General features: G+C 39.9%; 1 protein-coding gene across 3 annotated transcripts in view; it reads right to left on the minus strand.

Moving 5' to 3' along the window:
• The window catches only part of DSCAM (DS cell adhesion molecule), a 491765-nt gene that overhangs the window by 59077 nt on the left and 417282 nt on the right, over positions 1 to 15406 (minus strand). For all 3 annotated transcript variants that reach the window (XM_049835149.1, XM_049835148.1, XM_049835150.1), the window contains exon 21: positions 4041 to 4194. In XM_049835149.1, coding sequence (XP_049691106.1) covers positions 4041 to 4194 — 154 coding nt within the window. The remainder of the gene's footprint in view (positions 1 to 4040; positions 4195 to 15406) is intronic.

Below are 15406 nucleotides of genomic sequence, written 5' to 3' on the forward strand. Positions count from 1 at the left end.
CCATGAGGTTAAAATACCCTGAATCTCACCGATGTCTCACTTTAGAGCCAAGGGAGCTTTACACAGCATGTGGGTAATTCAGCAGCAGGGTTTACCTCTTTGTTATCGAAGCTACCCACATGCCTACCGACTACCACTAGCCTTACATTAGATGGCATAGTGCTGGGTTAGCACTGTGTGTTCCTATTTTTTGCAAATTACCCAATCATTGATTAAAGATAAAGAGGTGCCTTCACAGAAGAGCGTACTCATGCTAATGCAGTTTTCTGCATGTTTATTTGTTTAAATTATGAATCCTATTACCTACACTTACTGCCATAGAATAAGAAACAGGCAGAAATTCTTTGCAAGAGCCTGTAACATACTTTTTTTTTTTTTTCTTTTTTTTTTTCTCTAGAGGGCACAACTGAATTTTAAAAGCAAACTGTATAGGAAACTGAACAAGAGCTATGACAGTTCACTGCAGCTCAGCTTAATCCATATACAAAAGCCATCAGTGAATACCCTGGGTCAGGAGTTTCTTTCTTTGACTTTCTCACAGAATAATATCCTGTGTATTCCAGTATGATGAACCATTAAAGAAACGGACAAATGGGGTGTGTGTACTACCATGTGAGCCCCCCATTCTGTTTAAAAACATTAAACACACAAAGCAACATAGACTAGGAGGCAAATCTGTTCAAGATCAATGCTCAGGTAGACTACAAGAACAGGGGAAACTCAACATTAAAGTCAGAGAGTTCTCCCCAGAGGATCAGATTGTCATGGGTCTAGGTCTGTTATCATCATGTGCTGCCAAATTCACCAGTCATGCTCTGGAAATAAGAGGAACAAGGTGCATGCAAATTTCCTGTCTTTTAGATATATTTGATAGGCTAAACCTACAACTTTCAAGTCAGCAATGAAGCATAATTTGAGGGGCGGAGGTGCAGCCTGCTTACAGGAGACTGAACTTTCATTGCCATGATTATTTTCTTTTTGTTGGGTTTTTTTGCTTATTTTTGTCAGTTAATTACAGAGAGTAACAATCTGTTCTGAGAAATGGAGACACTAAAGAAAGAAATGTTAACTTGAATCAAGCTTTCATTTAAATTGTACTATCCATTTCACATCAGACCCCTACCTAGACATTCTCATTGTTCTCAAAGGGGTTCTTAAAGAGATTATAATTAAGTTGACATAATTCAATTCAAAGTTAACTCTCATTAGCTGTCATGATGGTATCATTACTTGGACAATTACTGTGAAATAAGTTGAGAAAAAAAGGAAGAAAGCAACTTCACAGTAATGGCCTGTAGGGTGTTCTTAGCTATAATTCCTTCTAGCCCTGTGATGTTTTACTTGCTTCAGATGTACTGGGGGGTGAGAAAGGTCTTCAAGGCTATTAGCTTTGCCCATCCTTCTTCATTGTGCGTCCACTGCCCTTATCGCTGACCACCACTTTCTCCCAGCTCTCTAAAAGGTCCAGCGATGCATTCATACACGAAATCTTGTACGTGATACAATAATTTCTAACCTGGCTACATCCAAAGTTCATAAAATTGCTATCTCTCAGTATTCCTAGGATCCATCACAACCTCCACAAATTGATTATTCAGCATTTTTTCAGTCCTAAGTGCATGTAAGAGAGGTTTGTCCTGAGCATCATCTAATGCAGACTTTATATTGCAGTATCACTACTACGTCTAACACTGACTGGATGCACTCTTCCCTCCTTCAAAATAAAGCCTTGTTCCCACTGACTTGTCTACATTGAAGTAATTAATTATTTTTCCTTAAAGTGCCCTTGTGTTTTCATACAAGCTGTTTTTAAGCTCACTTATTTGTCATCATGAATCATGTTAAATAAACTTTGGAGGAGCAGAATCAATTCCAGTTTCTAGTAAGCTTGTTCAGTTTAAGTACATGAAGGTCAATTTTTAACTTCTCTATTTTTGGCAAACTGAGAGAAATTGCATACTACATTTCCTCATAACTAGAGGTTATGAATCTTGGTACCTGCAAACTGCATTGTTCTGAGTTCATCTTGTCTGAATACTTCCCTCTTTTTTAAATGCATAGGACATGGAGAAAGAGAACTTCTAGTGTGTTATGTGCAGCGGTCCTGCACAATCCTGGGTTTGCCTGTATCCTAAATCTATTAGTATTGCACCATGTTGTTGACAGTTGGTTTTGCTCTTATTCAAGCATCTATTTTTATGCTTATTTTTGTTTCCCTTTTTTGTTTTCATCACCACACGTTTATTACACAGAGGTGACAGCTGGCCTAAAAGGAGAAGCACACTGAAACTTTTGCCCTGTTTCCCTGAGGTGTTTTTTCATGAGCTTCCTTCACAGATATCCTTTACACTCCTCATCCACTTTTTAAGATCTCAACTTTGGTGTCATTGCTGTTCATAATGTAGTATGCAGTTATCCTACAAGAAATTAATCAATGGAAAAGCTCCAGATTTTTCAGGTCCTTCAGACGTGTCATAGCCTTTCAGAAATTCTTCAGCTCACTCTATTAACAATGTGTAGCTACTAAGAGAAAGGATCATCTGAAAGACTGTACAAAAAATGCCAGAAAGAAGCAGAAAGTAAAAGTGACTCTTCTCAGCTGACAGAAAAAACCCCTGTAAGCAGTGGTAAGAGGGGCAAGCATTTTCCTGCTTGTTCCAACTTAGGCCTCTCTACCTTGCTAGACCCTCCCCGTATTTACACTGTTAAATCGTTCATTATGATCTACAGTAGTAACAAAGTAGTTACTGTAGACGTCTCCCAGCAATGTTGAAAAATATCCATTTCATGTGGTAAAAACTTTAGCCTAGAGAAGTGGCGAAGAAAAGACATGAAATTTCCCATCACAAGCCTGAGGAACCCTGTCTGCAACTCCTATGCATTGGGAAGCTATGTCATGTGTTGAAATAGTACCCTCCAAACACCATCACTGCCAGCCATGACAATAGCTCTGGTAGTTAATTTTCCATCATCAGACTGGTTATCTACCACCTAGATAGGTAGGAATGGCAAGCTTCCCTATGATGATGTTGTATGCTCTTCCATGCAGAAAGTGCTTTCATGTTGGTTGCATTTGGTTGAAGTTCTCCAAAGTTTTTTTAGAAAGTATCTGTCATCATAAAGCACTAGACACTTGATTTTACATTACTACATCATTAGCCACATGACTGAAGAATTAGCAGGCTTGTAAAACTGTAAAGTCATTTAAATGGATCTAACTTTGCAACTCTAGGGACCTGTGCAATGAACTGTTCATACTGGCACATGCTGTGATATTATCAGTTTGAGTGGGGGGAAAAAAAAATCAGTCTGAAGACCCCATGTAGACATTGAGTACCGATGGGACTCTTCTTATTTTGCTGTCTAAAACGTTAGGTCTCTATTTGCAAGCTAAGGTGCTACAGTGTTGTAAGCATCACATCTCACAGTACAGATAAGGCAGAATTCATGGGCCCAAGCAATATCTTTTAATAGAACAACTAATACAGCTGGAAAAAAATATGCAAGATTTGAGGCACATTATCCCTTCTTCATATCTGAAATAGAAGCAGCAAACTTCAAAGCTAATGCAAGTTGAGAACAATTGTTCAGAGTTTAGATATGTTAATCAGACTATTTTATACAGAAGATAGTACTTGTGGAGTACACAAGAGATATTAGTAAGGAGAGGAATGATAAAGAAGTTATCTTTTATGCCAAGAAAAAAAAGAGACACATTCAGAAGGGGAGGGGGATCATCTGCAAACCCTCTGTACCCAACAAAAGAAGATAAAAATTGCTCCAAAAAGCAATTTATTTCCTTCTAAGGTAGGTGGGATGAATTACCCCCTAGAGGAGCACGTCATTCTCTCTCTGCTGACTACAGCAAAAGCTTGGGCAATTAGCTGAGAGTTGTCACCTAACTTTTGGAGAGAACTGAAGTTACTCCTGACAAATCCCACTCTCAGTAAGCAATGAGGCATAAAGAAGCCATGTGTCAATTATAACAGTAATTAGCATTGTAAAGTTCTGGATTGCTTTAAAAAGCACTGTCACCGTACCTTTAGCTAGCGGTTCCACAGTGATAATCTCACTGCTGTTGCCTCTTCCTGCAGCAGTCACTGCTACCACCCAGACACTGTACTGGCGATTCCGGCTCAGGTTGGGGATTCTGTAGGAAAATGAGTCGGGAGAGGCTTCAAACTCGCTGATTACCTGTAGTGGGAGAGACAAATGTTTCCAGACTAAAATGAACAGTACTTGGAGAAAGTCTGCTAGGCTGAGTACTAGAAAGCCTGTTACTTCAGGGTACTTTGAATGAGTAATGAGTATCAATTGCTCCAAACAGATGGCAGATGGCAATAAACAGAGCAGACACAATAACTTGTTGCAATCAATTTGTATTCAGTAAATCTGGGCCTATATCTTCTTTACAAATTGTTTTTATTCAGACGAGGACTTTCATATGTCTGTTTATTTTTACAAGGTTGGATGAACAACTTAAATGAACATATTTGACAAATATTTACCATCAATAGTTCTGAGAAACCAATTTTGGCTTACATAGAACTTTCCCAACAGAGGATTCAGTCCTGCACCTGCTGTGAAATCTGGAGTTTACTACTCAAGATATGTCTTTGGTCACCTAGAACCGTTGTGCTGGTGTTCCTTATCCCTGGGTTTGGTGGCTTATTCCTTCAGTAATGGAGTGAATCAAGAAATAAAACTGTATTCTGTAACAGACTGTTCAAACTTCCCCTGAGTCTAGTTTTGTTTAATCAGAAAATCACTACCATTCAAAGATTCCCAGCAGAAGATCATCTCAGATATTCAGCTGCATTAGCAGGGAAGGACAAGCGCTGGAAGAAATGCCAGTTCAGTCTATTCTTGCACTGTCAGGTGCCTCGGCTGTGGGCTGCAGCCAAGCCGACCGGCTGCTATGCAGTACTTGCTTATCGGTGAGATGTTCTGCAGTCTGCTTGAAGTGACCTGTGCAAGGAAAGGTGTGGAGGAATATATACATTCCTCCAGGGGACGTGGGCTTGGTGCACCTCAGCACATCCTCCACAGGAAACTCGACTCCTTGATGGAGGAGAAGGGAAACCTCGTCAGCCCTGAACAGTATTACAATGCTCAATATAGGCAGTTTTATTTCTGACATGGGCTTTGTGATTCTTGTACATAAAAATAGAGGGGTAATGAACCATTAGAATGAATAATACTCACTTCCTTGTGCAATACTGAGCATGGTAATGGCTAACTAACACTAGGCTAAAAGTAATTAGAACATTAATGACGTAGAAAAGAAGATTTTACTAGGAATCAGCATTAAAAATAATGCATCAGTGTAATCTAAACTTGATTCAGACTGACAGAAAGTGTGCAAAGAATCTCTTTGATATACAAATATCTGCTCCTGGTAAAGGCCAATCTCATCTGATTAGCATTTCAAAAGGTAGGTTGACCTGAAAGCATTAGAATATGTAGTCCTTCAAAGTGAATTCCAAATAAATAAGGGATGTTTCTGAGATATCATTAAACACCTTTCCAGTGTGAACTGGTAGCCAGTTTCAGCTCCTGAATGGGTCACTGCACTTCTTTATTCTTGAGCTGGTATCACCTATAGCCAGGGGAAGAAGGGAGTTCATTTCATCTCACTTTTGAAATCTTGTGTGAAGACATTTGTATCTAAGCCATTCACCTTGACACCCTTCAGAGACCATGCAAAGAAAAGGTAACTCCTAAGGCAAGGTTCTTCCGGCCTATTTGGGACACATACATTGCAGTGGGATGAATCATGCCCTTGACATACCTGTGTTTCCCCACCAACTATAGAAGTATCCATATAACTAGTCCAGGTATAGTAGTCTGCACTGAAGGCGTCTGAAGTTACTGTGCTTGCTAATTAAAATACTTAATTTTGTTAGCTAAAATACTTAACTCCCTGGCTTTCATACAAATGTGTGCCTCTATTTGATTCTACAAGAATACATTCTGTTTCCTCCATGGAGACTAACTTTTCTGGGGAGACTGGTTTGCTCCACCTAACAGTTATCTAGGCTCAACACAAGCCCAAACAGGGACCTTGCCATACTGTCTAGGCAATCTCATTGCTCCTGTCAAAATGCCAAGTCGGTTTGTCCCATTTAGCAAGCATTTGCCTGGGTTTCCACTTCTGATATGATGAGGTCAGCACAGGCAGACACTTCTATTATTATGTGAAATATTACAGGAGGTTTTGAGAACCGTCTGTCTTGACGTTTGCACAAGAATATTGGACAAATGCCTGTAGCTTGACAGTCTGGATCTTTGTGAGGTCATACATAAAAATTAATGTATTGATCATGGCACAGGAGGCTGAGTTTTAATATTCATGAGGCAGCGTTTCCTAAGGTTAATTTGAAAGTCAAACAAGCTAGGCTGTCTCTGACACTTAAGCTCCACTCATTAATGCAGCTATCTAGCACAAGCTACTTCTAAATCAACTATTAAGATGGGATGTGGATACAGCATTTAGGAACCGCCAACCATTACAAACTTTCTAATTGCTAAACTTTCATTCCAGCAAAAATCAGTCCTGTTAAATTTACACTGTTTTTTTCCATGACTCTCATGGCTTATGAAAGGGACATATGGCTGCCTTTGGAAGCCACTCTTCATAATGCAGATCTCCTGCTTGAAATGCCTTGTGGCTTTGCTCCCTGCTGCAGTGGCAGAGACTGGGACAGTCAGACAGACATACACCCTGTATGCAATTGCTAAACACAGCTTAGAGAAATCTGGTTTGAGATTTTATGTTTGGGATAAAGTGAATAGCTAAGCAGAAAAGGAAAACCTCAGCCTTGAAGCTACAGCACTGGCACCTAGTGCTCCTGCTCTGAGGACCAAAGTTAAAGACAAAACTGAAAAAAACAAACAACCTTCCAAAATTCCTCTGGCTGCAACGTGGTCAACTAGAAGAGCAGGCAAAAATGTCTCAAAACAGAGGAGTTCTCTCTCCCTGGAACTCCAAAGATGGAATAATCACAGAATTAGCTTAAAATGCCTTGTCTTCAATTCCTTTCTTTCACCCACAGAGAACCAGCATCATTCACACATTTGCAACTGTAGCTATTCCAAGTCTGAATTAAATTATTCATGGAATTCATTTATTAATTGAATCTGGTAAATGTATCTTCACTAAATTAATGATTCTTATTTTCTTAAAAGAAACTGCTATAGCAAAAGATTTTGGTTTCTAACTAGTCAACATACACCTTCCCTTTCCTCAGCTAACATGCCCTTTTAAACACTTGGGGATGCTCCAGTGACAAAGAATTGATTTTACTTTTAACTTTTGCATGTCATTTCAATTAGACTAACATGCCAGAGACTTTCATTACACAAAAAGAAAAAAGGGAGCTTTGTCAGCAAAGAGAAGATTAAACAACTGAAATAAGAAATATTTTAAAGAATGTCACCTTGTCACATATTAGTCTTTGCATGTGCCAGTATGAAACGCATACTGCTGTTTTATCCCAAAAGCAGTAACGTGCTTGCTCAAGGGATTTTCTCTTTTCTTACTGCTTTTTTTTTATTCAGCTTATAGATGACGGGTTAATTGTTCTTCTGTCTTTAGCTCACTGTCTAAGAAGTACAGACAGGGCAAAGTCTTTAAAAAGCCAGCAAGGGCTGTGAAAAATAAAATGAAATCAAAGTCCTTTATCACGGTGCAGTCAATCTACTTCCCAAACCAAGCAACAGCAAGAGATGCTGAGGAACAGCTACTGCAGGGAGCATCATTTTCCTCTGATGCAACTTCAGCTCTATTGGCATACATTGCTTTGTACGCTTTGAAGCAGCATGCCATCTCCTGGCATTTCTGACTCCTTTAGAAAGCAATTAGATAAGTAACGTGCATAAACTCTGAACCCTTTGGCTGTTTTTTTGGTTTGTTTGTTTGTTTGTTGTGTTTTTTAATCCAGCCTGGGAAAACTTCAAAAGGGCGCATTAGAAGAAAAATACATTTGTAACAGTTTTCCAAGAAATCAGGGAGTTTCCCAAACAGGGAGGTAAGGTAACAGGTAGCATTTACTGTGGACTGGAAGATTATTCAGTCAAAGCAAGCCTGCACCTTGCCTACAACTGCATCTACACAACTTCTGATGTAAGATAGGTGCACTGAAGATCTCTACCTCCTTGTTCTCTGCAAGCTGTGGGAAACTTAGAGGTGAACAGAGAAAGCCACAGGGAGACTTTAAGAACAAGAGTGAAAAGCAAGAAACATCCCAGGTTTGTGATGTGTGTTAGGAAATAAGAGTGTATACAAGTTGGCTACCTGTAATTGGCTGCGTCATCTTGAAAACTAAAAATACATATATATATACTACCTAAAGTAGCATGTGTGTTTTCACTGTGAATTTAGGTATAAAATATGGCCATAGCATCACCTAAAAACAGGGCTGGAAGGACCCTGAGAGTTCACCCAAGTCTATTTTTCTTTAAATCAGGTTCAACTATACCTCCACAATTTCAGACAGATGTTTATCCAGCTTGGTTTTGAAGACACAATAAATGCAGATTCTGCAACTCCCTACAAGAGTTGGGAGCTGCAAGACCTATTCCATTGCTTAACTAATCTTACTATTAGAAAGCTTTCATGAAATCTAGCTTGAGTTTCCTGCTGCAGTTTAAGCCCATAGCTTCATTTCCAGTCTATTAAGAACACAGGGCATAGATTATTACCTTTATCTTTGCACCAGTCTTTAACCTACAAGAAGTTTTACTATTCCTTTCCCCACCAGTACCCTTATCCTTTTACATTTAATAACCCTGAAACTTTCAACATTGTCCAGAAATCACATTTTTTCTAACAGTTTCTCTAATAATATCTGCTGTTATCCTTCAGACTCTCTAGCAATGGTCCATAGCCTTCTTGAATACAGTTTCCAAACCTGTATTCAACAATCCCAAGGTATGGCATTGGGCTTTTCACAACAGGATTATAAAGGTAGCTAATGTTCATCTTGGGATGCACAATAACCTCAAAATCCTGTACCGAAGAATCTAGTCAATTGCTCTCTACCCAGTAGTTCTGCAGTTGGTTATTCATGGTACCCATTTTCTTGCACTTGTCCATACTAAATTTTACCTAACTTTTTCCAGACCAATTTCCCAGTTCATCAAGATCTGTCTGAATTGTAGTTCTGTCTCCAGTGTACTTGCAATTCCTCCCAGTCTTCTATCTCCTGCAAATTTAATAGGCACTCTCGCTATTTCATTATCCAGGTCACTAATGGAACAACTGAACAGAAGTGGACTCGGGAGAGATACCTGTGCTGCTTCCTCCTGCCCACAACAATGAACCACTGGTTTCATAGCCTCCCACAGAACGGCAATCAGTTTTATATCTAGCATGAGCTGTCTTAGTGAAACCGTGTGTGCCTAGATAAGTTTCTCTCAATAAATATGCGTCCTCTGGGCTTACCTCTGCTGCTAAATGAGAGAGAGCCATTGACTGTGTTGAGCACTCCACCCCAATGATCCACACCACTTTTTAACTTGATCTCTAGCTCAGTTTTGTACTACTCTAAATAGCTCTCTTTAAAACAAATCTGCTTTAGAGGTCCTAGTTCTAAGCAGCGTAGACAGATGTCAGTCAATGTCACATAATCTTGGGGCCAGGTGCTGCTCCTTGGCCCTTGTTTAATCAGCAGTACAGATGAGGCCTACAAAGAGCACTGAGCCTCATCAGTAATTAAAGTAAGTTTTTACTTCTACAACATCAAAACACAAAGAACTCCATTTTTTTGCACAACACCATCACAGAATTGTCTGCTCTGCTCTACCTCAGGCCTTCATTGCTGCTGGAAATGATGTTTTAGAGTCCCTTGGACTGACAAGTTATCCAGTAATGGGGGCTATGATAAGTTGTTTCTACCTGGAAGGAAACTGGGTTAATATGAAATCAATACATTACTCTATTTATAGAGAATGAGCCTCAAGTTCTGCATCCCTGAACACAGTAGACAGATCACTAATGTGCCCTCTTGGTGAACTCCCTGAAGATGTGAAAGTCTGCCTGAGGTCATGAACTAGTACTTTTCTCCAGGACTGCTGGCTTTTGCCCTGCTTCCATTCACAGATGGACAGACTGTCAGAGCTGCAAATAACCACCAGTCCTGGACCGCAGTTTTCAGTAAGAGCCTGGATACCACTTTGGTCATATAAGAGCTTTTGTTCAGGTCTTGCTATTTTGGCTCATGTTTTGAAACATGGCATGTGTTTTTCACTCAGCATTATTGAAAGTAACAAAACAGAATGCAGCTTCCATATAAAATTTTATCTTGCTCTTCCCCCGCCCCCCCCTCATCCCCCCTTAAATGTGGAAGTGAAATATTAGAAAGTGCAAGATGGAAATTCTGGAAAAAACAGAGGCAGCTCCCTGACTTCCACATGCAGGAAAATCTTGCAAACCCATTTCCAAGAATCACACCTGGAAGACAGCCTGCTGCCTGGACTTCCACGTAGTCAAGGAGTCTGTGGCTCAGGAGCCACCGAGGTACACCACCTGCTTGCCCCTTTGCAGCTACTCACACAGAGTCCATCAGCCTCCTGGGGCTCATGATCAGGGAAGCATGGTGACCACAGGAAGGTCAGGAGACAACCTTCTGCACTGCCAGGGGTTCTGCTGCTTCCTTTGGTGGCCCCAAGAAATCCCAGGTTTGTTCAGAGCATTTCAGTCAACTCACAAATTGCATGACACCATCTGGTCCCAAGTGCTTTGTCCCCCGTGTGATACAGAAGGGAATGGGATGAATTCAAAACTGCTGAAATACACTGCAACTGACACCAAGGACTTATTGTTAGACTATATTGATATACTTGTATGTGAGACTAGGTAGTGAGACAAGACTGGAGTTTTATGAAAAAATCAATATCAAATTTGTTTTAGTAGGGCTTTGCAAGGAGACCTTTAAAAATCGTATAAAACAGCACAACATCAGAATTAATTTATACTCTGTCACCTCTCTGCTGAGATCTGCTCTATGACAGAAGTAAGATAGGCAAAAAATATAAAGTTGACAAAGCAATTAAAAGAATGAATGTACTATGTTTGGGAACTGGTAAAGCTGTGAAATAACTATGAAGAAACTGTAAAGAGTACATGTGATATTTTTAAAAAGACATATTTTAAATACCATGCAAAATAAGTTTTTTAAATAACCCCAGATTACACACTAGTTTTGTGCTATATAAAGAACAGGAATTAATAAACATAAATATCATAATGCTGTAAAAAGTACTGTATAGACATAGTGATAAATACTGGTTGTAGTACACAAATCAATGAACATATATTCTAAATTCAGCCTTACAGATTCTGCTGACTCTAAATAAGCTTCCATTCAATAGTAACTTTATTTAGCCAACTTCTGCCAGCTACCTCTCTCCTGCTTTTAAAGAGACTTTCAGCATCCCTTTATTCACTGAAGACTCTGCAGTGTGTAACAACAAATCACTTCTGGCTTATAACTGCTTCTGCTCTATTTTTCATGCCTTTTTTTCAAGTCTTTAAACTGGAGAGGAACCGGGGGTCAGAAAGTATGATGCAAAGCTGCCTCACATTGAGTTAGAATTTGGACAGCTCATATGCAAAATCAAGACAAGGTTTGTGTATGCCTGAATAAATTGTGTGGAAAATACCCGGCTGCTGGGAATTTACGTCAGCTAATTCTAGTTCTTTAAGGATCTAGTTTAAGATAATTGTATACACTTTCATATCATCTAGTTTAAGATGGGTATCATCTGGTTTAAGACAACCATGTATACTTTCTCTTGAGTAAACAAAGAGAAGGGAAGATTTTGGAAGAAGATTCATCCAGCTTCTCTCAGACATCTAGCTTCTCTTCTTTAATGAAAAGAAAGTCTTGATGACCCCAGAATCGGCATAGGTATCTCTCTTTGAGATGTCTGAAGTCAGGTGAACTGAATCCCACCTTGAGTCTACAAGTAACAGAGACAGAGCAGAGCAGACCAGACTCTCTTCTTTCACAGGGCATCCCCCAGAGTCTCCCGTGTATATTTTTGATAGGATATCAGTAATACATTGCAAAGAATATCCTCCAGGTGTTTTCTGGAAGGTTCTGCATATGTTTGTATTGGGGGATGTATCCCCAACATATAGGACTTCATAAGAAACCAAGATATTTGGCCTGTGTTTACCACCAGGACCTTTAAAAAACTATGTGACCAGAGTTGGGAGGCTGCAGTCTATGCATTTGTGGAAGGAAACCTAGAGAAAGAGTCTGATTCATGCCACTTTTTCTACTGAACAGAAAAACCCCACTGTAATACACCCTTATTGGGGAATCTGACTATAGTTTTTCCCTCAATATGGTGGTCTACAAATTAACGGGAAAAGGTGCATAGAGATGTAAGAAACAGATGAATAGTCTAGTCGCTACTGCTGCTGCTGCCGCTGCTGATGGTTATCCTATCACAGGACTGAGCAGACAGAATATACATTGGAAGAGTGTCATGTGCAGACCTCATCTGCTTGTTGTTTAATTTGACAGCAGGTTAAACCATGTAATTTTTTTGCCCTCTTAGTGAGTTTAAACCAAAAGAAAATATGAAACAAATATAAAAGTCTAACAGGCTTAAGAGGATGTTTCTCACAGAAAAATAAGTATACCAAAAAGATCAGTAACCCTCTGCCCCAACAGTGCCAGATGTTGGTCGGTTTCCAATATCAATTACATTTTCAAGCAAATTGACTTGGGTTTTGGCCAAATATGAGATCAGTTCCTTCTTCTCCATCATTACTTCACATCTGTTCATCTCCCCCATCTTGCAAACCCGACTGTTTCACAGAAATATTTCTAGGCCAAGACGAATCTTTGCTGGGCTTTCAGCTTTTGGGTCTTTCTAAATCCTTTGGAGAAGTCCAGAATTGTAGATTACAGTTTTCAAAGCTGTCGTGGTTTAACCCCAGCCAGCAACTAAGCACCATGCAGCTGCTCACTCACTCCCTACCACCCAGTGGGATGGGGTAGAGAATTGGGAAAAGAAGTAAAACTCGTGGGTTAAGATAAGAACAGTTCAATAGAACAGAAAAGAAGAAACGAATAATGATAATGATAATGATAATGATAACACTAATAAAATGACAACAGCGATAATAAAAGGAATGGAATGTACAAATGATGCGCGGTGAAAATGCTCACCACCTGCCGACCAACACCCAGCTAGTGCCCAAGCGGCAATCCCTGCCCCTACTTCCCAATTCCTATACTAGATGGGACGTCCCATGGTACGGAATACCCCGTTGGCCAGTTTGGGTCAGGTGCCCTGGCTGTGTCCTGTGCCAACATCTTGTGCCCCTCCAGCTTTCTCACCGGCTGGGCATGAGAAGCTGAAAAATCCTTGACTTTAGACTAAACACTACTGAGCAACAACTGAAAACATCAGTGTTATCAACATTCTTCTCATAGTGAACTCAAAACATAGCACTGTACCAGCTACTAGGAAGACAGTTATCTCTATCCCAGCTGAAACCAGGACAAAAGATTATTTCACTTCTTAATATGAGTGGAACGAAGACAAGAACCAACTGAAAATGTCCTGACAAGGAAAATCACTAAGAAGGAGAGCAGTCTCCATTTGTTATCCTTTTATAGTGCAGTTCTACTTACATGACTCCTTTCCATTAATCTCCAGGCATTCCATGGAGAAAGCAGAAGACTGATGCACAATTTAATGACCTGCTTTGTTGGAAACAGCAGGATAAGCCTGTTTAATATGTTTGCTCCTATTAGTGAATAACTGACCAACGGATCACCCCCAACAAAACTCCAAAAGCAACAACAACAATAATGGCTGCACTTGTTAAATCAACAAAGCAAAATAGATTTTAATATGTGTATTTCTGGTTAAGCGATGTTATACTGTTTGTTGACACCCAAATGATATAGTTGGTCTATATGTTTTCAGCTCTTAATCTCTCTCTGCTTTCTCTGTCAGTTCTAATGCTTTCTCAGCCCTTCCTGCACCAGTATATCCTGCTTCTTAACCTTCGTTCTCCTGCCTTCTTTCTGTGTTGCTTTTTACCTGTTCTGAGATTACAGTTTCCCAGGCTGGCTAGCCATTGCATGCTTTGTGACACAATGACCTTTTCCAGGCACTTCGTGCCATCTAAATGTTATTTACTCTGATCCCATTGATTTCTCCTTATGTAGTGTACTAACCTGAATACAACCAGAGGTTGGTGGAGGTTTTTTTCAGAAATCACCTAAATCTAATTTTCTCTTGTCATTTTAAAAGCCCTAGCAAAACATATCTACAACCCAAGACAGCAGGTGCTGGAACAGCCACCGAAAGCAGCTCCCCCCACAGCCAAGTAGAGGCTGAACCACCCTGGCTGCTTTGCTAGGCTTCAAACCATGTGCAATATCTATGGCACCATTGGGAAAACCTACACTCACAGGATGGGATAGCAGCCTGGGCTGCAGCTGATAGTACTGCCTGTTGCTTCCCTGAGACCTGGGCAGAATGAGCGTGACGAGCGTCCTGCTGGTACGCTGGGGATAAGCACACTTAGAAGGAAGCTGACCAACATGGGACCATTACAGGTGGTCTTGAGAAACCAGCTCCTACAAGGAGTCAAGTGGGGTCAAGAACTGTGGGAATGTGGGTTGCGAGTTAGCACAAAGGATAATTATTTTAACTTAAATTCTGGTGTGTTTTGCTTCTTGTATTTGAAGAACGAAGGACCCATTAAGTCTCATTTCTGTATTTTCTTCTATATGTGCAGAACAAAAGAGAGAAAGTTCTGCTTAATAATGCCTATACAATAATAGAGGCAAAACAATTAAACAGTACGACATTGGATCCTTGTTTGCACTTTATCTTAGCTAGAGAATAGATTGCAGTGGAGAATAATGTTTATTTTTCACACATTAATCATATTCGTGGCTTGAAACCTCCCAGGCAAATACTGTCCTTAGGACTCAAAATATTTAAAAAGGAAATGTCTGCATCCTTCTCTACAGGGGAAGCAGAAGTTTTAACAGCTTTTGCCCTTGCAAAGCAAACTGAACTGTGCAAAAGGAAGCAAATCTTCATCTTATAATATCTCAGGGTCATACGGGGGTTGCACTTTGTAATAAAAATGTGCACAATATGACCAACAGTGTTAATTAGTTTTCCTGTTGGTGACTTAAACACCAAAGCAGCGTTCTTGTGTAAAGGACTGTCTTGTTAGACTGTCTAAAGAGTACTGTATTGACTTGTTCTCAGCAAACACATACTGCTTGTAAAACACAATCTGTAAAGAATATAGCCTTCCCATAAGTTTACCTTTACCTCTGTCTTTTTCTCTTTCTCCTCACTGATGCTTAAAAACTGAGTTTGCCTTTCTGCTTAAATAGCAGACTTTTAGCAAAGT

This window comes from Accipiter gentilis, chromosome 32 (assembly GCF_929443795.1).
Source record: "Accipiter gentilis chromosome 32, bAccGen1.1, whole genome shotgun sequence".
NCBI classification, from domain to species: Eukaryota; Metazoa; Chordata; class Aves; order Accipitriformes; family Accipitridae; genus Astur; species Astur gentilis.